General features: G+C 36.5%; 1 protein-coding gene across 2 annotated transcripts in view; it reads left to right on the plus strand.

Moving 5' to 3' along the window:
- Positions 1 to 23711, plus strand: part of FIG4 (FIG4 phosphoinositide 5-phosphatase) — a 143705-nt gene that overhangs the window by 74447 nt on the left and 45547 nt on the right. For both annotated transcript variants that reach the window (XM_043999417.1, XM_043999418.1), the window contains 7 exons: positions 1299 to 1437; positions 1931 to 1989; positions 2519 to 2666; positions 9264 to 9347; positions 16038 to 16233; positions 19061 to 19143; positions 22213 to 22299. In XM_043999417.1, coding sequence (XP_043855352.1) covers positions 1299 to 1437; positions 1931 to 1989; positions 2519 to 2666; positions 9264 to 9347; positions 16038 to 16233; positions 19061 to 19143; positions 22213 to 22299 — 796 coding nt within the window. The remainder of the gene's footprint in view (positions 1 to 1298; positions 1438 to 1930; positions 1990 to 2518; positions 2667 to 9263; positions 9348 to 16037; positions 16234 to 19060; positions 19144 to 22212; positions 22300 to 23711) is intronic.

Consider the following 23711-nt stretch of genomic DNA (forward strand, 5'->3'; position numbering starts at 1 on the left):
TCAAGAACTAGGCAGATAACTGTTGTATGTGGCAAAATTTGGGGGTTGTGGAGCACCTGCCCTGTCTCTAATATGACAGAAAATCAAGAGTTAGCTGTCTCCCTCCCCTTAGGAAGAACAGAATATGGCAAAATACCTCCTTGGTGAAACAAGTGATTGTTATAATTTCAAGAATTGTGAGACAGAAGCAGAAAAAAAAATCTGACAAGCTTAAGTTTGCAGGGCAAGTAACTGACATATTTAGGAGAGAGATCATTATTTAACTTTTTTTTTCCAGTCCAGTGAACTATTCTTCCCTTGGCTTCTTTGAGGCAAGGTGAAAATTCATTTGTTATGGCAATTTTTATCTTGCCTGATGATGATGATCATTATTATTCTGGTGAGGTTGACAAGATCTGCACCTGTAGTTTTATTAATATAGGTAACTCCCAGGTGAGGAAATTCCTTTTTCCAATGCAGGTTAGCACCTCCTCTATAACTTATGGTCTTTAGAGAGCTGCTTGCAGTGCTGAGAGGTTAATAAATCTCTTGTTGTGGTTTGACTTGACCACTGTTCTTCCTGACTTTGGAGCCAGTTCTCCATCCATTACACCACGTTGCCTCTCGCCAAAAAAAAATCATATATGTGCATTTCATTTTTTTTTTTAGGAAATTTTCAGTGAAGAACACTCTGTCTACCAATTTGGGTCACCACCGACCTTCTTAGACAGTTGATGAGGGCGCTGAGGAAGGAGTTAAGTGATTTGTCTTGGTTCACACAGCCAGTGTGTGTCAGTGAGGACTTGAACCCAGGCATTCCTGACTCCAAGGCTGGCTTTCTATTCAGTCTTCTGTGCTGCCAACTCACACTGATAACAGAGTTTAAGATTTTCAAAACATTTTCCTCACTACCTGTAAGTTACTTAGTCTCTACAGTTAGAGATTTGGGGGGAATTGCTCTTTACAATTCCAGGAAAAACATAATAATTTTTTTCATTTTTTTCTCCTAATAGGTAGAAATCATAATATTCTTTGACTTGATTCAAGTAAAAAAAAAATGCTCCCACGTTAAGCTTGTTTGGAAATGAAACTCCTTTTTTTTTCTTTATGATCTTCTGAGAGATGGGTAGAGGGAAGCAGTATTTTTGAGTAAGATTTCTATTCTGATCCAACAGTTGCTGGCTGTTTTGTGGATGTGTTTCTTATATCAACTTTGAAAGTTTAATAATTCTTTTGAGCTACAAGTTGCAGGGACATACTCCTCCATGTTGTGTCAATCAGTGATAGATTTCTTAAAACATGTATTTTTTGCTTTTTAGATGCTGATAGACAAGATTCCATTAATTTGTTTCTGGGAGTATTCCATCCCACTGAAGGCAAACCTCATCTTTGGGAACTCCCAACAGATTTTTACTTACATCATAAGAACACCATGAGACTTTCACAGACAAGAAGAAGGTATGTTGTATTTTGAAATAAGGAGAACATGTCATTAAATTAACATGATCTTAATCTCTTTGGGAAAAAGTACCTTTCACTTGTGTGGCACTTTGGAAAGTGCTTTCATCTCGTATTAATTACAGTTGTACTGTGAAGAGAGTGAGCCACATAGAGAGAAAATAGATCGACTCAAATCACACAGTAAATTTGTGCTAGAACTAAAACTAAGGGCAAGTATCCTGGCTCCCAAACCCAAACCTACAAAGACACCATAACTATCAGAACTTTCTAATTAATTTACAGTTGTAGGAGACACCCTGCAGGGACAGGTTGGAGGCAACTTTGTCTGGACCTTTTTGGTTTAAGCACAAAAGAGTATCTCATAAAGGACCTAAAAATTAGCCAGCGGGGTAAATGGACTTGGTGATTACAGGAAATCCCTTTTACCCACTAATTGTGCAAAGCTAGTGTTTACAATTGGGCCATAAATTTTCTTTTTGCACTTTTATAGCTATACAGACTGGTTGACCCCGGGGGTAATAAATCATTTGCCACTGCCTTATGATGAAGGTAGGTGCTCTATTTTTCTTTTCCTTTAAAAGGTATTAGAAACATGGTAGTACATTTGAAGTATTCTGTGTTTTTAATGTGGGTTCATTTATTTATTTTTTTGCTCAACACCTGTGATTTAATTGGTTTAGGGAGCTCTTGGTGTATAAACTTGTTCCACTGATGTAGAGAAGCAACTCATTTGGAACTAACAGTAACAGTCTTTAGTGAGGCACTGGGGATTTAAGTGACTTAGTAACCCAGCCAGTATGTGTCAGAGACAGGACTAAAATCCAGATCTTCCTAAGCTGCAAGGCCGGCCCTCTGTCCACTATAGCATGTTGCATCTCTTGTAAGACATTTGAAGAACCGTTTTTGTTCAGGGTCAGAAATGGCAGAGTTGGGATTAAAGCTAATATCCTTTGACCCCAAATTCAATTTTCTCCCCTACTAGATTACCTCTTAGATATAAGGAATGCAAGGAAATGATGTGATTTTATCTTTAAAGACTTGTTACTTATAAAAGAATAACAGAAAATATCCCTTATAGTAACCTGCGTGGAAAACAGAAAGAAGTTGATAGTGAAGAAATTTCACAAGTATGAAGAAGAAATTGATATCCATAGTGAGTTCTTTCGACCTTATGAATTAAGTAGTTTCGATGACACCTTTTGCTTGGCCATGACAAGTTCAGCAAGGTAGGTGAAATATTTGAGTTTTATAACTTCACTTTATACATTGCAGTTTCCTGCTAAACTGTGCATAAATCACAAAATTTTAGAATCTTAAAGTTGTGAGGGGCCTGAGAAGTCATCTAATCCAACCATATATCCCTATAGAAATTCCTTCTGTAATATCTCTCACAGTTGATATCCAGCCTCTGAATACTTACAATGATCAAAAGCTCACTTCTTCATAGGGCAATTTATTCCATTATTGGGGAGCTTAGATTGTCAGAATGTTTTGCTCTATGGTAAACAAATTCAGAAACTCATCACAGCTATTCACTATCCTGCCCTATCCATAATGCAAAATAAACTAGTAACATCTTTCAATATTTGAAGGTAGTTATAATGTCTCTACTTTTCCTTTTCTACAGGATGACCATCCCCACCCAATTCCTTCAAGAGTTTTTCATGATACTCTTTCTTCCACATAATATGTACTTAATAAATGTTGAATTGCATTTCTAGACATTTCATGGTCCGGTTTGCCATCCTCTAGACCAAACTTGTTTAATGATGCCTCCATTAAAATGTGTCATTTACAATTGGATATAGCCCCACCTATGAACAAGAATCATAAAATATAAGAAGGAATAGAGTGGTTGTGGCCTATTTTGGAGGAGAGAGTGCCCAGAACAGTAAAATCACAAATTCATCAAACTACTATATATGTGACATATCATCAATGCAGAATATGCTCTGTTATTCATATTAAGCCTTTAGCCTTCCTCCTTCCCAACCCAAAATTACATAGCTTTTGTATTTACTTACATGTGTATGTATTGTTTACTCCCAATACAATGTAAGTTCTTTGAGTACAAGAACTGATTTATTTTGTCTTTGTATACCTAGCATACTGCCTGGCACAGTGGATTCTTAATATACATACATACATACATACATACACATTGTTAGTAATATGTTTTAGCCTACAGATGCCCACATACTTCTCTATTGCTGTTTAGGTGACCTGAAATTTCTTTGGAAACTATGGTATTCCATAACTCATGTCCTTACAAAATTATTGGAAATATATTGGTGATTTTATTTTAGGGTGAAACTCGGGTTCATAAAAAGCATTACACGATTTCACAGAGCCAATCCAACCCACTCTCCTTCTGTTCAGCTCTGCACCATGTTCATTCCTTCCTCTTCTTGTGTCCAAGTTATATGTAAGGAATGAGCTCTATAGGTTATCCATTCACTTTCATATCTTAGCTAGATAAGACATTTTTCCATCCACTTGCTGCTTTTTATCTGAATAGTTAGATTGAAGTCTTGTGATAATGCATATCCTTTAGGAGGCTTTTCACTGTTCTAGGATTTGATGCAAAAAGGAGTATTTCAATACAAGGAATCCTTTTTCCACTTGAATTCTGTCTTGGACATTCTTCAGTGGTAAACCCCTTTGGGGAACAAAGTCCCCTCTATTGCTGTTATTGTTTGGTTTTTGTTTAACTTGATGCTAATCAGAGTTATTGTACAAAGTTACTTCTGCTGTATGATTTTGACATACAAAAAATATTTATTTCAGTAGAGGAAACCTTAGATGTCATTGCCAAACAGAGATATAGCAGCCAAGAACAACACTGGTTTCAAGTATAAATTGTTTGAAAAATCTTACAAAAGAAGATGATGGAAGATTATGAGCAATATGGTCTCCAGAAACCATAGAGCAGAGAAGCAGTGGAGAGAAAACAAATTAGTAGAAGGTTTATCTAAATAAGCTTAAGGGCATTTAAGATAAAGCCTTAAGGAGGACTACACAAAGACAAAGTGGAAAATATCTGTGAAAATTTCTGTAAAATACTCTTTTTTTCTTCATCAGTGATGGTGGAGCAATCCCATTTTGTCTCTTACATCACAATTCCTCCTTCATGAGGAAGTAGAAATGGCACTAAGGAAAACAGATTTAGGAAGGGCAGCTGAAGTAGGCCAAGAATAAACACTGGTGTGGCTGTACTGAAAGTGACACAATTTGGGGACACTAATGGATTATTTTAAAAGTAATAAATAATAATACAGTTTAAATTAAAATCAGCATTTTAAAACTGATTCCAGAATTCCTATTTTTTACAAACCAAAAACATGGTATTCATTTGCACCCATGTAACACTCTCTTCCTGCAAAAATCCTGATTTAAACGTTTAAAATGTCTAGACCAAGGAATTATTTCCTTGGAAATACTTTCTTGCACTTGATTTTGAGGCCTTAGGTTTTACTTCAGTAGAAAAAAAAATTAATCCTTGCTAAGAGGGAAAAGTGTTACCTTTAGTTTATCAAAATAAATCATAAATCATAGTATTTTCCTTTAACTGTATGAATTCCTACAGTATCTCAGTGAACTAACCTCTCTGTAATGAGGTAAAATAGTGACTTTTCAATTCACACTGGGAACTGTGCCTTTTGTAATTATGTTAACTTCTCTGAGTAATTTAGCCTAAGACTTTAGGAAATATGTATTATAAAACTGAATGACTTAGGCCTGTGTCACTGGGTTTTGTGATTGTGTGTGTGTGTGTGTGTGTGTGTGTGTTTTAAATTGACAACCGCTCTTGACATACAACTCTGTATGTATTGACTGAAATAATACAGTTATATAGCTCTATTAGGATAACTAGGCCTTTTCTTCACAACCATCCTGTACAGTGGATAGCATAGGACTATTATCCCTATTTTATAGACAATAAAATTAGGGTTGGAGAGGTTGAGTTACTTGATCCAATCATTCTTGTTATTTCAGTATCTCTCCTTTCATTCTCTACTAAACTTCTCAAGAAAGCTGCTTATCTGGTGTCTCCACCTCCTCTCTTATTCACTTTTAAACTCTCTACCTGTCATTCAAATGTAACTGCTTTCTCTAAAATTACCAGTCATCTCTTTATTGCAAAATCTAATGGCCTCTTCTAAATCCTTATCCTTCTACAGCCTTTGACACTATCACCATCTCCTGAAATTTTTTTCTTTTATAGGTTTTCATTCTCTCTTGGTTCTCCTACTTATCTGACTATTCCTCCTCCTTCTCCTTTACTAGATCTTCCTCCATATCATGCCTACTAACTGTGAGTCTTCCCCAAGGCTCTGTCCTTAGCTGTGAAGAGAAGAGCCTGTATCCTCTTCTCTTCTTCCTCTATACTGCAATACCTGGTGATTTTATAATCCTGCATAGGTTCAACTATTATTTTTATGCAAATTATTCCTACTCCTGTGCATTCCCAATCTAGTCTCTCTCCTGATCTCTAGTTCCTTTATTGCTGATTGTCTTTTTGAACATCTCAAACTGGATGACCCTGTAGGTATCTCAAACTCAATATATCCAAAACAAACATTATCTTTATTCTACAAACCGTCTCCCCTTTTTATTACTCGTCAAGGGTACCATCATCCAGTAAGTCACTCAAGTTCACAACCTTGGAGTCATCCTTTTGATTACTCACTCACTCTCACCCCCATATCCAATCTGTTGTCAAATATTACTGTTTCCGCCTTCATGCCTTGTCTTATAGATATCCCCTTCTCTCTTTTCAAACAGCTGCTTTCTTAATACAAGCCCTCATCACCTCTCATATAGACTATTGCAATAGCCTTCTAATAGGTCTTCCTGCCTCGAATATCTCTCCATTCCAATCCTTCCTTGACTCAGCTGCCAAAGTAATTTTCTTAAAATGTAGGTTTGACTTTGTGTCCCTCCTACTCACTGAACTCTTGTGGCTACCTGTTTTATCCAAAATCAAATGTAAAGTCCCTTGTTTGCTAGTTAAAGGCCTTTATAAGCTGACTCTTTCCTACCTTTTCATTTTTCTAATACTTTATTCCTTTGTTCCATGAACTCTGTGATGCAGCTACCCTGGCCTACTTCTTGTTCCTCATCCACAAGACTCTATCCCTTTACACATGGTGGTCCCCCATGCCTGGAAGGCTCTACCAGCTCACCTTAGCCCCTTAGCTTCTGGTTCCTCCAAGACTTGATTCTTTTTTTTTCTTGTAATAAACATTTTTATTTATAATTTTGAATTCGAATTTTTATTCCTCCTTCCTTCCTGTCTTCCCCCCTCAAGGCAGCAAGAAATAGAATATGGGTTATACATGTACAATTATGTGAAACATTACCATATTAGTAATTTTGTACAAGAAAACTTGAATAAAAGAAAAAAATGAAAGAAGGGGCAAAATTTCATGCTTCAATCTGTGTTCCATTAATATCAGTTCTTTCTTTGAAGGTGGATAGTATGTTTCATCAATAGTCCTTTGGGATCGTCTTGGATCATTGTATTGCTGAGAATAGTTAAGTTATTCACAGTTCTTCGTCAAACAATATTGTTGTATCTGTGTACAATGTCCTCTTGGTTCTGCTCACTTCACCATACATCGGTTCTTTTTATTTTGGGGGCGGGGCAATGAGGGTTAAGTGACTTGCCTAGGGTCACACAGCTAGTAAGTGTCAAGTGTCTGAGGCCAGATTTGAACTCAGGTCCTCCTGAATCCAGGGCCAGTGCTTTATCTACCGCACCACCTAGCTGCCTCCTTTTGTCTTTCTTTTTATCCTAGCACATAGCACACTGCCTGGCATATAATAAGTGCTTAATAAATGCTTGCATCATCAGGCCAGTACCTAGCCTTCTACATGGGAAGCATGACATGCCCTGAGAAACTGAAGTCTCAGCTTAACTGGTTTTCCAATCTTCCTGCTCACTCACAAGCTTTCTTTTCCATCGAAATCCCAGCACCACCAAACTAGGAGGGCTTTACATCAGGAGTACTGGGCCTGTTGTACCCCATACTGGCACCCCTGGGGCGTCTGCCATTGATTTCTGACTTCTAGCTGCATCCGCCACCCACTGAATCCTTTGAAGCCCATGCTCACCCCTCCTTCCAGTACCTATATTGTCTAACTAGATGAAGATTTCCATGAGGCCTGTTCAGTTACTTGAAGACAGAGGCTCTACAAAGGCCAACAATTACTGAGTGACTTGCCCGTTTAGATTATATGGATAACAAATGGCAGGGATGGGATTTAAACCTAGGTGTTATGAGTCCAAGTTCAGTGGTATTTCCACTGCTCCACACAGACACCCATCTCTAAGAACATATCCTCTCTGTCTGAAAGTGGGCTCTTAGCTGCTAAGTATTTTCAAGCTTCACAGAAGGAGAGTGTCTAGACTTCTAGAGGCAATTGCCCTGTTGTACTCTACCCTGGTCAGGCTACATTTAGAGTCTTGAGTTCTGTTCTTTGGGTCATATTTTTTAGGAAAGACGTTGATAACTCATAGAGTGTCCAAAAGAGGGCAAGCAGGGAAATGAAGAGCCTTGAATTCTTGGTGGATAAGCCTCAGTTGAGAAAACTAGGAATGTTAGTGTGGATAGGAGAAGACATAGAGGGCATGAGAACTGTCTTTGAGTATTTAAAAGGCTAAGACTTGGAATAGATGTGTCCCATTGGCATCAGAGAGAAACATGAGTAAGGGGTGGGGGGAATGTAGATTTAAGGTTAGGGCAAACTTACTAACAATTTGAACCATTCGAAAATGGAATGGATTATGTTGGATGCTACTGCGTTCTCCCTCAGTGGAAGTCTGTGTGCAGAAGTTAGATGACTATTATCACATATGTTGTAGAGGAAAATCTTAGCTATGAGTTAGAATGTTCTTTAAATGTCTTTTCACTTCAGAGATTCTATAATTTTATGACTTGGGACAGGATAATTAACCTAGTATTTGGTTGTCATACAGAAAGAGGATCTGCCTTGTATCATTTGATGGTATAGGGAAGAACTAGATACAGTGGATAAAAGTTGCCAAAAGAAAGAGAACTTTCCTAATAACTAGAACTTTCCAAATTGCTTATTGATCAACTGACTGACTGACAGATCAATCAACTGACTAATTGACTGACTAACTGACTTGACTGAATTACCTGTCTCAGCATGTAGTGGGATTGAGTCTTTGGAGGTCTTAAAACAGTGGCCAGGGGACCACCTTAAAAGAGAATCTAGGAGCAGCTAGGTGGTGCAGTGGATAAAGCACTAGCTCTGGATTCAGGAGGATCTGAGTTCAAATTCAGCTTCAGACACTTGACACTTGCTAGCTCTGTGACCCTGGGCAAGTCACTTAACCCTCATTGCCCTGACAGAGAAAGAGAGAGGGAGAGAGAGAGAATGAGAATATATCCAATTCAGGTACAGGTGGGTCTAGGTGAATTCTGAATTTCCACTTAACACTGTGATCTTGTGACTTTGGGTCTGATGAGCTTTTTTTTTTTTTTCTGACAATAAGTCTCTGGAAACCCTTCATGCTAGCAAACTCATTTTGAATTCAGAGTTTAATACAGCATCCTCTTCCCCCCATACACATAAATGGTTCTAATAAGCAGCAGCTGAAAGTGGTTGGTGCCATTTCTCTGGGAAGTTCTCTGGCCTGCAGCACCTGAAGATGCTTTGAACCTTTGGTTCAATGATTTGTGCAGTGCCAAGAGATGGGGAAGATGTTATACAGGCACGTATTCAAGTGCAATAGAATTTTCTCTTGGGAGACACTGATAAATAGCCTCTTTTTGCTTGTTTCCTCCCTTCAGAGACTTTATGCCAAAGAATGTTGGCATTGATCCAAGTCCATTTACTGTGCGCAAACCTGAAGAGACTGGAAAATCAGTGCTGGGGTAAGAACTGTGTTTGTGTGTGTGTTTGTTTTTGGAAAGAACCTAGAACCTATGATTTCATTGGTGCTGCAAAATCCTAGTGAGCATACTCTGTATACCAAAGCAGTTCTGTAACTTCTCCCAAAACTATAGCCTTACAATTGCTGGGATGACTAAGAGATTAAATAATTTTCCTGAGCCCACAGAGCCAGGATGTATCAGAGGTAGGACCTGAACCCAGAGCTTTCTATTTTGGAAGCCCACTCTCTGCTGTTCCATGCTGTTTCTCTACACTTGAATAGACAGTAGAAAACAATGGAATTATTTAGTATTAAAGTTCTTGGTGGGGGGGGGAAGGAAGGAGCAGGTGGCCTTTAGTATAATTTTAATCCAGAAAATAGAAAACTCAGATCATTTAATTATGTGTTATGACCATAGCACATTTGCCAATGTCTGTCTGAATAGTTACTAGCAATCGGGTCATTGAATTGAATAACAGAAAACTGTGCTTTGTGAGGATTTCTATAACAGGGCATCTCATTATTTTAAATGGGAAAGAAATGAAATTGGAAGCATAAGAAAGAAACAGGTTGTTTTGTGGAATATCTTAGAAAAGCATATACCCAATGAAATCATAGGTGCTTGACATTTTGACCTTCTTTAAAAAGTAAACCTATTTTTATTACCTAAGGAATAGTCCTAGTTTTAAAGAATACAGTCATGTACTCTGTTAATTTTTATTCACATCCTGATGAAGTCCAAAGGTGAATATATTTAAAGAATTTAATAGGTTGTTTTTTCTTTAGTTTACCTAAAATACAAGGTCTTTTTGTCATGGTCACATTTCTCTATTTCTGGCAGTGTTATGAGGAAGAGGGGGGACCTGTGTTTGTGCCATCTTGCCTTGGACCCTGCTGAATTATTTTGTGTTACTGTGCTTGTTACTAAGGCATGCAACCTTATCTAATAAGAATGAAAACTGAAATTGATTTTACTCTTTGCTGATACAAAAACTTGAAAAGCTTCCCAGTACTAATTAGGTATGTGTTAATATGCTAAATAATTGTTTTGAGAGAAGTAAAGAAAGTAACAGTTCATAGAATGAGTGAAGGTCATTTTAAGTCACCTAGTTCAATCTCCAGCCTAATGCAGTAATTATTTTCACAGCATCCTCTGTGAGAACACTTTTTTTTGGGGGGGCAAGGCAATGAGGGTTAAGTGACTTGCCCAGGGTCACATAGTGTCAAGTGTCTGAGGCTGGATTTGAACTGTGATGAGTAAAACTAAATGTGTGGTCACCTTATTCCTGTCCCCAGTGTAGGGAAAACTAGCTAGGGTTTTCTTATAAATTAGAAGCTTTAGCAACAGTTTTTGGGCATTAAGCATTTATTAGAGGTCGGAAAGCCAAGAAAAAAACCTGTCTAATCTAGCGTCCTCAATTCTCCCACCACCAGCTTGTCTGAGAGACCCCAACTGTCAGAGGAAGCTCTTTCTGCCTCCCCAGAAGAGGCAGTCCTTACATACTGCTTCAAACTAATTGGCTAGCATCACCCAAATCCATTGGTTAACTGGACTTGAGGGTGGTCCCATGTTGAGGTGAGCTAAGAAGAATGCCCTCTTCAGAGTCAAGCAGGTGTGGCTTCAATTGAATTAACTTTAAGTGGGTTAATCAGTGAAGTTAATCACTCTCAGTCAATCCATTCAGTCCAAATCAATCTGGGGCCTTTGGGCGTTGGCAAAAGCCCATTATTTTCTTACAGAACTCAGGTCCTTCTGAATCCAGGGCTGGTGCTTTGTCCACTGCACCACCTAGCTGCCCCCAAGAACACTTTTAGTAGTCATAGGGGACTTTCTCCTTTTCTCGGCAGGCTGTTTCAATGTTGGACAACACTAATTACTTGAAAACCCTTCCTTTGTATTAGGCCACAGATGTTCTTTGTATTGGTCCTAGTTTTGCCTTGTGGAGCAATATTGAATATTTGTTCTTCTACAGAGTCTTTAAATATTTGTGTCTGGCCTTAGTTTTCTCTTCACCAGGGTAAACATAGTCAGTTCCTTCAGCTATGCCAAATGAAACATCATTTCTAGGTCTTTTAACATCCTGGCTACCTTCTAAGCATACTCTGCTTTCTCTGTATTGAATATGGGCATTCCAGATGTAGTTTGATCAGTGCAGAATGCAGTTTGTACTTTCCTGTAATTATTCTAGCAGGTGTATCACACTGTCATCCACAAATTCTATATTGAATCAACTATAAAATATGAGATAAAATATTAGTCAATAGAATACAGCAAAATATTTTTTAGAATGACCAGGGTTTGTATAAATTTGTATAAATTACAGGTACAAGAATTTTCAGGTACTGGTTCAACACTGAAAAAACTTAATTTAATAAAACATGGGATTAAAAACACCTAAAAATATAATTATAACAATAGATATAGGAAAAACCTTTGATAAAACCCAACCATATTCATGATAATTAGATCCAGTGACACTAAGATCTTTGCTTTTCCATGAATAAGACACTTCATCTTAGCTTTGGGCATTTCTTTGGCTCTCTGCCATACTTGGAATACTCTCCATCCCCATCTCTATCTCCAAGCTTCTTTCAAGGCCCAACTAAAATCCCATCCTCTATAGGAAGTCTTTTTCAATACACCTTAATTCTAGTGTCTTGTTCTGATTCTTCTTTCACAACATGGTTTATGTGAAATTTGTTTAACATGATCTTTTATGTATAACCTATATCAGATTGCTTGCTGTCTTAAGGAGGAGGAAGGAGAGAGAAGGAGGGAGAAAAATTTGGAATTCAAAAATCTTATAAAAATGAATGTTGAAAATTATCTTTACATGTGATTGGAAAAATTACTATTAATTTAAAATAAAATAAAACAAAGGTAAAAATATTAACTGCTTATAGGCAAAGAGGGGAGAGCAGTAGATTAGCTAGCTATACTAGATATCATATTAAATGCATTAATGTTAAATAAATCTATGGAACATAAAAAAGGACAAAAGAATTAATTATTTAGGAAATGTGCTTGGGAAAAATTAGTTGGCAATTTGGTAGGAAATGGATATAGACAGCTTACAAGATAGTCGTCATTTTCAGCTGGATGATAAACTTAAATATTAAGAATGGAACTATTTAAAAGATGGAAGAAAATGAAATAAAATATTTGTTTCCATTTTAGAGAGAAGATGCCTTTTTTCCCCTATTCAACAAATAGAAGAAAATTATTAGGAACATAATAGATATGTAGCTGAATTCAAATTAAACATTTATGAGTAACAAACAACACTATAACTAAAAGAAAAATAGCACATTGGGAAAATATTTGTGGCAAATATAACAGATAAAATGCAATATCTAAAATATGTAAAGGATTGTTTAAAATTTACACAGGTAATTCCCAGGTTTCGGGTGATAAGTGATCAAAAATATGCACTGAAGGATTTCAGCAAATGGCATTCTTGGAAAAAAACAAAAACTTCCAAATTCACTAAAAATCAGAGTTACAAGTTACCATATTATAGCCACTGCATTAGCAAAAAGATTTAGAAGCAAGGAAATTTAGTAATAGTGGGATTTGTAGAAACAGTGGTATTCATTGATTTGTGGTGAAATAAAAAACTTGTAGAACCTTTTGGATGATTAATCTGGTAGTATGCAGTAAAAGTCACAAAATTATCGTATCTTTGACCCAATAATATCATTATTGGGAGTGTTCCCTTAAATGTCCAACACTATAATACTGTTTAAATAAATGGTTGTACACTATTGTAAAGGAGTGCTATACTGCATTTAAGACTTAAAGGTAGGAGGAACATAAAGAAATCTGGAAAGACCTTTGTAAAATAACATGAAGCAAAAAAAAAATAGGCTGAATGAGAGCAACAGAATACACATCCATCTGAAGGGAAAAGTGAATAGGAATGATTTATTATGCATTGAAATGAAATCACTTAAATATAGTTACTAAGCAAATTTAATTAGTTCTTATTGATATTCCATGTTGAATTTATAATGAAACATTTAACTAAGAAAAGAACAAATTAGGAGAAACTGAGACATTGGCTCAGTTTTTTGGTATTAAAAAGGTATGCCTTTCCTATAAGTCCTATTTAGCAAAAACCTTGAGTCAGTGTGTCTTTGTGCCGACATACATGTGTGATTTCTTAATGGAGAATTGAGATACATCTAACAGAAAATTCTCAGTTCTTGTCTAGGGCTAAATATAAAGAGAATATTTTTTCCTTTTTTCATCCTCTTCTCTGTTTCATCCATGCTTCCTTCATAGTTCACATAGCACTGACATTATGAATGCAAAATGGTTCATCTGATCTTTGTCTGCTGTGCTATGCCTGGCTTTATCTTTACTCCTTTAGAGAACGAATCTAGTTCTTTTTATTATGGCAAAAGGGAAGCATTTGCGCTGGCCCAGAGTGTCCTATGTGGCTCTTAGGGGAGTTGCAAATACACAGTCCAGAGGAGTAATAACAATTTCTTCTTGCCAATGGTTAAAGCAGGTGTTTATTTGTCTTCTGACCTATAGAGTAAGTATCCATCTGGATACCTGGTCATTATTTTCTTTTTTTTTTATTTAAAATTAAAAATTAAATTTGAAAAAAACTTTAAAGTTTGAAAGTAAATTTAATAAGAAGTTTTTATTTACATAATACTTTAAGGTTTATCAAGAATTTTTGGCACAAAAGTCAAATGAATGCAAATATTATCCTCATTTTGAAGGCAGAAAAATGGTGACTCAGAAAAATTTTAAACAGCCTGCCTGTGATTACACAGCTAGGAAGGGTCAGTATTTTGTACTTAGTAGCAAAAGTGTTGGATGTACTTCAGTCTCCTTAGATTTATCAGTGGTTAGGATTTCACCTTCCCTTTCTTGTTACCTTTTACATTTCTTTTGCTTTTTATCCCAGCATATTTTAAAAAGAAAAAAAAAAAACACTTTTAGGCTAATGTTAGCCATCCAAGCAAATGAGAGGAATGCAGAGTCATGGCTAATGGATGTAATTATATGCATACAAACATATACATATGGGGTATTCTGAAAGTCTTAATGCAATTTTAATAACCAATAGTTTAAATAATAGCTATTAAAACTTTAAAATGTACTATAATGTACTCCTTTTGGGATATCCTGGGTATGTATGTACATAAATGCATATATGTATATATCTGTGTATATATGTATATATTTATATTACATATAGGTATGTATATATGCATACATTAGGGTTAGGGTTTTACACAGAGCAGACGTGTAAGAACAAACTACTCTGTATTCCAAAATAAAATATACATGACTTTGAATGATCTTTAACATAAGTATGTATGTGCACTTATGTGTGTCATATAGTATATGTGTATAGATACACATATATCCTATTAAATACATATATTAGGGATTATTCATAAGTCAAGTATAATTGATTTTGGAAGACAGCGTAGTTCATTTTGACACATTAATTCTGTATATAACTAATTCTGTTATAATTCTACCCAATCCGTAGGGCTAGCCCCCTCTTTTGGGAGATGGGATTATCTGGATTAATCCACCTATGGATTATCGAATGGTATTTGTGTTTTTAGAAGTGACCAGTCACTTACAAATAAAGATGTTTTCAGTGTTTTATATTCACTATCTCATTATTTTGTTTCAAATAATCAAATTACTTGGATGTGCGTATGTCCATCTCTATAGAGTAAGTTGTGGTTTCCTTGGTATAGGGAAGACTTAGGGCAGAAAATATTTTTATCATAATAATAATGATAATAATAGCAATAATAGCCAGCATTTATATAACATTTTAAGGTTTGTAAAGTACAATACATATATTATCTCATCTGATCCTCATAACCACCCCGTGACACGGATGCTATTATCATCCTCATTTTATAGATGTATAACTTTTAAAGGCTTATGTGATGAAATGAAATGAAAAATTATACATGAATTTTACTGAGTCCAAACATAAGCCTTTCCTCTCAAGATTTTAAATTTTTTTATTTTTTGACCGGGTCTTCCTATCTCATCTAGTCCCAGTATTGATCAGCATGGGAGTTTTTTGAGTTGCTCTGTTTTCAGCATGGCCCAATTCAACCTGCCTTAAAGACAGCTTTGTGACCCCCTGCTCCTGGGATATCATCGAATGGGTGCCGTACTTGGTTTGGACATCCCTTCAGCTCAGCCTGCTGCATTCCACAACGTCTCAGCTCTAATGATCCACCAGTCAGCCTCTCCAGGCAGGCTCCTCTGTAATTCTAAGTTGCTTTAGGAAATGAAGAGCTAAGTTGTGGGGAAATATTTTCATTACTCTCAAAGTATTTTACAACACAACAAGAAGGATTATAGTTCACCTAAGGATGGATGGCAAGTGCAAATAGTGAAATACAGCATTTTTCATTCTAATGCCCTTCAAAACTGCTGACTTGTTTCTCACAGCATTGTTCTTCTCCCTCCCTATGTATAATGACATAGGACAGAATCTTATGTTGGACAGTCAAGCTCAGGCTGTGTATGTAGATGGTTCACCTGGAAGGTGCTGTGTACATTTATGTTCATCAGAACTGATCTATTTCCTCTCTCTCTCTCTCTCTCTCTCTCTCTCTCTCTCTCTCTCTCTCTCTCTCTCTCTCTCTCTCTCTCTCTCTCTCTCTCTCCTACTTCCCTATTAAAAAAAAAAAGAAATAAAAGCAATAGGGAAGAGACTGTACTACAAAGAAAAACAGCAGCTAGTGCCCCTCCACCTCCAAGTGAAGAAGCTGTTTCAAGTAGTTCTGAGGATGATTCTGGAACAGACAGAGAAGATGAAGGCTCAGTTTCGCAGCGCTCCACACCAGTCAAGATGACAGATGCAGGTGACAGTGCCAAAGTGACGGAGGTAAGGAAGGAGAGCAGCATATTCAATCCACGACTGACAATTTGGAGGAGGATAGCAATAACAATTCTCTCTTTAGGCCTACCACTAAGAGTGAGAAAACTTTGAACTGAGTGACTCAAACCCCTTTAATTGGCAATTTATGAGACATCTTGTAGTTTGAATGTTAATATAGGTATGATTGGAAGTAGGTGGCATTTTGAAATAGATTGTTCCTTTTTTCATAAAAGATGATGAAACTTTTAAAAAAAAAATCTAAACTTTTACTTCCAGGTGAGTGTGGTTACCTTTGAAGTAGTCACCTTGAGAGGCTATACTTATTCCAGGGATCTTACCCCTTTTCCCAACATTTAAAAAAACCCTCCAATTCTACACACACACACACACACACACACACACACACACACACACACACACACACACACACACATTTATCTATATATCTATATCTATATATATCTCACCTACTATGTGTCAGGCACTGTACTAGATACTGCAGCTTAAAAAGAAAAAAAACAAGACAGTCTTTATTCTCAAGGAGATAATATTCTATTGGAATTATTTTAAAAAATAACTCTAAAAGGGTAGCAAATTTTATTCCTTTGGGGATAGACTTGTTTAAAAAAAAATCAGGCACATTTCTTTATGGCTATACTATGTATGTTAGCCCATATGAAGGACTATTTAAAACTAAGGGAAAATTAAACAATGCAAAATGATCAAATAGTGTTAAATAAGAATTTATGGTAATTGCTTTTTAAAATGTACACTGTAATTCATCTGCATATGGTCTTCTACTTTAGACTTTTCTTGAGCAAGAATACTATACACCTTATGTGTTCTTTGCATCAGAATAGATTGAAATCACTTTAAACTTTGTATATGTGTCAGTGATAAAGTACAACCATCCAGATTAATGTATGAACTGTTCCTTTTAACTGTTGGTTCAGGTGTGGTAATAAGAAAAGCCACCTTTTTTCCTTTGCTAAATCCTTTAAGTTTGCATGTTTGTGTTAGTTGTCAGTAAAGAAAACCTCTCTCCACCAATACAGTTCTAAGCCGCTTAAGAAGTATTAGGTGAGTTTTGGGGAGTTGCCTGTGGTATAGTGTGGTAAAGTGCCCAGAGTAAAAAGCACGTCTCAGAAATATCAGAGAAAGGCGAGGTCTTACTGATTTCAAAACTAATGTTCTATTGACGATACCCCCCCCCCCGCCCCCACTAAATTAGGGCTTGCCATCCATCACTGCAAATGTGAATCCAGTCTAAATGAATTTTGTATTTGAATGGTGTGGTGATGAGGGCCACTGTATTTTTCCCCTTCTTGACCTAATTCCATTTTAGAATAAGCTTCCATTTCACTGTGAAGTGGATAGTCCCATTTACTCCCTGTGTTCTTGTGAGAAGCCAACTCAAACAGCGTCTATCTGGCTGCCTCAGAAGTCAACAACAAGCTAGCAGATTAGAAAGTCTCTCTTCTCCTGAACCACAACAAATATAGATGTACTTGTGGGAAATATTTAGAATCCTGCTTGACTCATAGAGATATAATGTCTTATGTGCCAATTGATGCTTTTCCCTGCTTACACTTGCGACAATGTCTAGAATAAATATTTTATTGATTTATATTCTAGATTTTAATAGAATGAATTCTTCTTGAGAAAACAATAGCACAAGTGAAAGTTTGCTGGTATTATTACTAATAATAGATTACATTGCCATAGCACTTTAAGGTTAAAACACTTTAATCACAACCTTGTGATATGGGCAAGACAAGTATTATTTTCAAATCAGGAAACTGAGGCTCAATAAATTGATTCCACTTTCCAATGGCCATACAACTATTAAGGGTCAAAACTGGAACACAAACCTAGGGCCTGTGACTGAAAGACTAGTTCTCTTTCTACTATAGCCTAGTGCTGTTTATAGGTAAATTATGTGGTTCTTATTTCAAAATAAATGAAAAGCTTGGTGGGTAACTCTTGAGCATTTGAATTTTAATATTTTTGCAAATAAGGATTACAATATTAAAATTTTATGATCATAAAACCAGGATTTTTATTGCACGAGAGAAAGGATATGGAATAAATGTTACTTGCTAAATTAAGACAACTTTTCATTTTTATAGCATGAGTTTAGAAAAATATCAAGTAATGGGCTCTAAGAGACTTTTTAACCATTTTTTTTTGTAATTGAAGAATTAAACATTAATTTCTTAAACTAGCTTACTTTAATTCTTCAACATATATGTGACTTCATCAGTGCAGTAGGTATTCTGTCCACCAACAGATCACAGCCATTCTCGGTCCTTGGTAGATGATATCTACAGTCAGAAAAAAAATTCAGTCCTCTTGAGATCCACCCTTCTGGTGATGAGCCTCCCTTAGTGTAGTTGAGCTGGTCCTCCCACAAACAGCCTGTTTTTAGGACTATGTTTGAAGGCTGTATTTGAAGCAAGACCTGGCAGAGCTTAAGCCTTTAAGGATATAGGTCACTTGTACACCACAGTGAGACATAAGAGCAGAACTCCTGTGGAGAATGAGGCCAAAAGGAACAATAAGAATTGGTCCACAGGCCTTTTTCCATGTCGACTAATGGAAATAATTTATCTTAATGAGTACCTCTTTTCTCTTGGTAAAAATGTAGGGAAATCTTATTCTGTTGTCTTCCTCTAAAAAGTTACATAAATAGTAATGCACATATGCTTTTGTCAAAATGTTCACTTTCTCCCTTAGGTTCATGTATAACTCTAATCTTTACCCTTGGAAATGACTTAGAGTCCTAAAATTTTGAAAAGACTCATTGATATCATCTTTTTTTTCACAACCCCAGAATTTAGTTCAACCTATGAAAGATGTTTATGGGATTAACCTCTCAGAGGTCCCTTCAGAAGAAGATCTCTCTGTATACACAAGGTAAAGTAATTCACCAATTCAGCAACTGTTTATTTTTTATTTTTATTTTTTAAATTTTTTGCGGGGCAGTGAGGGTTAAGTGACTTGCCCAGGGTCACACAACTAGTAAGTGTCAAGTATCTGAGGTTGGATTTGAACTCAGGTCCTCTTGAATCCAGGGCCAGTGCTAAAATTTATCCACTATGCCATCTGGCTTGCCCCCTCAGCAACTGTTTATTAAGTGCATGGTACTGTGTTAGGTGCTGGAATAATGATAGTCATTATCTCTGCTATCCAGAAGCTTCAGAACTGGTATATATGGAAGCCATAAACAAAAATCATGATTCTGTACGGCAGACTGGAGGGGCTCTGGGGCAGAGTGGAGAGAGAACAGCCTTGGGGGCAGGGATACCTGGGCTCCAGCCCCACCTTGGACACATTGGTTAAGTGACCCTGAGCTAGGTGACCCGGAAGCTGCTAATCTGCAATGAAGGCTTTCCCTTGCTAATGAAATCATAGTTTGTTTGTGAGATCATTGATTTAGAGTTGAAAGAACTCTTAGTGGCCATGGAATTCAACCCCCTCATTTTATAGATTAGGAAACTGGGGCCCAGGGAAATTAAGTGATTTTCCCAGGGTTAAATAGCTAGTATGTTTCTTAGGTGACATTTGGACCCACTTCTTGCTTCCAAGTCCAATGCCTTATTCACTGCCCTATATTGCCTCTCCTGGATCATAGTTCTGTTCCCCCAAAATGAGACAGAAGAATAGGTATGAATTGCTGTGAAAATGAGGAGCTGAGTTTCAACAGTAAGTTGAAGTATCAATGGAGGAGGTAGGTCTTGATTTTTGAAAGAAATGAAATATATTAATAAGCAGTAATATAGAGGAAGTGCATTCCAGAAATAGGAAAAGATTAGCTTGATTGCAAAAGACAGGAGAGAAGGAAACCTAAGAAGGGACTGAAAAAACAATATTCCTATAAACTTTTTTTTTTTGGAGGCAGTTGGGGTTAAGTGACTTGCCCAGGGTCACACAGCTAGTAATTAAGTGTCTGAGGCCGGATTTGAACTCAGGTCCTCCTGAATCCAAGGCCAGTGTTCTATCCACTGCACCACCTAGCTGCCCCCCTATAAACTTTTATTGTTTTTACAATTAAAATTTTTTTTTGTTAACAATTTTCTTTCCTCTTCTTATTGGCCTTCCCTTTCTCCCTTGAAAAAGTGAGAAAAATAAAACCATTATAACAAATATGTAGACTCAAACAAAACAAATTCCCACCTCGGTCATGTACCCCCCCAAAATGTGTCTTAATCTGCATCCTCAGTCTATCCCCTCACTGTATGGAATCATGGTTGGTCGTTGTATTGATGAGTCTTTCAAAGTTGTGTGTCTTTACTATGTTGTTGGTACCATACAAATTGTTCTGGTGCTACTCACTTCATATTTTGATTCTACTCACTTCACCTATAATTTTTAATCTGGTATAATTTTCTCAACAAAGAACATACTTTTGGGTTTGGAGATGGAAGGGACTTCAACCCAACAATAATAATCAGGATATTAATGGGTCAGTCCTCTGTTAGAAATATTAGGATTCAAGTTAAAGACACTAGAGGAAGCATGCACAAAGCCTCTGCTTTGTGAAACATAATGTCAACTTAGAAACATTTGCCTAGACCTCTGAGTTAAAACAATCTCTTGTGCAGAAATGTATACCCCAAGAGTAGAAAAGTATAAAGTGCTGACATTTCTGGAAGATAACTCTGGACTTGATACTAATGTGTAAATATAATGATACCTCCGTTAATGATGGCTCTGGAAACAAAGATACTTTTATAACAAAGTGGGCCAGGGCATAGAGGTATTGAGCAGCCTTGACACTGGCTTTCTATGGTGAAGTCATCAACTTGGCTGTCTCAGGTACTGCAAAGGCTGAGAGGAGGATGCATGACTAGTACTCATCCAGCCTAGAAGAGTGACAGAATTGCCTCCACTGATCTCTGACTTACTTCACATAGGACTATCACAATCCAGAGTGGTGGCAGCCTTCTTTAGGGGAGCTAGGTGTCCTGGGAAGTCCTCTTGTTCAAAATGTTATAAAGCTAAACAAGCAAGACAAGATAGTTTAGTGCAAAGAACAAAAAAAGAGACTCAATTCTATCACTTATTCACTTATTTCCTTTGTGAATGAGATAAATCAGTGCCTTCCTTGACTTCAAAAATAGACATATGGGGGCAGCTAGATGGCGCAGTGGATAGAGCACCGGCCCTGGAGTCAGGAGTACCTGAGTTCAAATCCGGCCTCAGACACTTAACACTTACTAGCTGTGTGACCCTGGGCAAGTCACTTAACCCCAATTGCCTCACTAAAAAAAAAAAAAAAATAGACATACGTTCCTAACAGTGTGTTTTTATGAAATCAAGATGTGATAATTATCAAAATGCTTTGAAAAGTTGAAAATACTGTATGAATAATTATATATTATTGTTACTTGGTCTACTAGGGAGTCAGTGGGATTGGTGGGAAAAAAACCAACCCAACAACTTAGTAACCAAAGAATGAAATTCAAATTATTTTTAATGACCCTAAGTTCAAAACAACTAATCAGTCAAATTTCTGCTTCACCTTTTCTGCTTTTTTAAGGCATCAGAACACTGTATAGTGGAAAGACAACTGGATTTGCATTTGGAGGGCCTGAGCTTGAATGCCATCTCTACTCTTTTTTTACCTTCACCTTAAATGACACTTAAATGAAGGGGTTAGACTAAATTATATTTCAGTTCCCTTTATCTCTAAGACCCATAATGACAAAATTGTACATGAGATCTACATTGGATGTGAAAATACAATAAATGAGGCTATATAATGAAGAAAGACTTATCCCCTTTTTTCTGCCTTAGTTGTATTCTATAGATAAAGCTTACATTTAAAAATAATCCTTCATTCTCTTGAGGGATCCTTGGTATGTTTTCCTGAAAAACAAAACAAAACTGTGTTACTATCATCCTAAAGAAAACATCATTTTTCCTGACCTACTGATATTGCAAGTTATTATTTATCTTCTGTCTATCCATTGCAATTCATAGGTTTGTTCAACTGGGACAGCATCAACACAAGCAAGAAAAGAATAACCAGCAGCATTGTTCTAAACACTTAGATGGAGTTGTAAAATTGTAAGTACTATGTGATTTTGAACACTCAGACGCACATCTGTTTTTTAAATATCTGGACATGACTGCCAAAATATGGTATCCTTCCTTTATTGTATCCATATGTTTGGGATTTTTTTTAGGTGAGTACTTCAGGGGTGGTAGATATTGATGAAAATTGCTCCCCACTGATTGGAGGCAATTAAGGTGACTCTTTTGACTAAAAATAGACTCCTCAATTAGATGATAGACTCTTTGAGTTCTTGGAGACTGTGTTTTCTATTAATTTTGTATTTCCCTCAGCACCTAGTATCTGCAATCAAATTCCAGTTCTGCCTCTTATGAGCTGTGCAACCCTGGCCAACTTAATTCACTTTTCTGGTTTCCCTATCTGTAAAATGAGAGAGTTGTACAAGAGATTCATAAGATTATTTTTGTCTTCAAATCTGTGATCTTACATTATGATTCCAAGTAGGTACTCAATAAATGTTGAATGAATCCAACAGGGGCACATTACCATTGACATTTACATAATCTGCTGCTGTTCAAGTCCAGTACCTTTGAAGGGCCCAGTAAAGTGTTGGTGATAGGAGAGTATATCTGACTGTATATACTAACTGCTTTTTTTTTTTTTTAATGAGCTAGGCCTTTTTTTTTCTGTCTGTACTTATTGGAATATCATGTTACTTTCATAGGACCCCAAATAGGCAAATCTTTTTGTATACCCATAGTAGATATTTTTTTTTCAACCTCCCAGTACCTTGTATTGGAAGAAAGCAGAAACACTGTTTCAGAATCATAGAGCGAAAGACTCAGAAGATATTTAAAGATAAGACCTACTTCATCATGTTTTCAGGACTATTTTCAAACCATGGTTGAGAAAGTTGTCTCCTAGACCGTGACGGCATTTATCTTCTCATTTATTGGTGGTAGTTATCTATATTGGATTGGCATTTATTGGATGGTAATTGTCTTCTCATTTTCCCCCTCTTTTTCCTATTTAAAAGCTCTTCCCAAAAGTTCTAGAGGGCAAGGATTGTGTCTGGTAATTTTTTTGTATTATCCTCCTATTAAGCCTGAAGTAGTGCTGTACCCATATTTGACACTCAGATGTTTATGTAATACATTTATTTCTAGCCTATCCCCAGACCATTTCTTCTTTGCTGCCATCTAATCTTGTCATTTTAACAAGTGAATTCTATGAATGCCAAGACTGCTTCTTTTTTTTTTTAAGCGTGTGTGTGTGTGGGGTGGCATATGGATCGTATCATTGAATAAATTAAGATTGTTGTTGTTAAACCAAGAATACGTTGAAATGTGCAAAACCTGAGGCAGATTATTAGGTAGTTTGTCTCAACTTTCAAAAAGCTTTTTTTTTTTTAACTAATGGGACAGTTTTCAAGGAAATAGAGCAAGTGATACAGTGATAAAATGAA

Source organism: Dromiciops gliroides, chromosome 4, assembly GCF_019393635.1.
Source record: "Dromiciops gliroides isolate mDroGli1 chromosome 4, mDroGli1.pri, whole genome shotgun sequence".
NCBI lineage: Eukaryota > Metazoa > Chordata > Mammalia > Microbiotheria > Microbiotheriidae > Dromiciops > Dromiciops gliroides.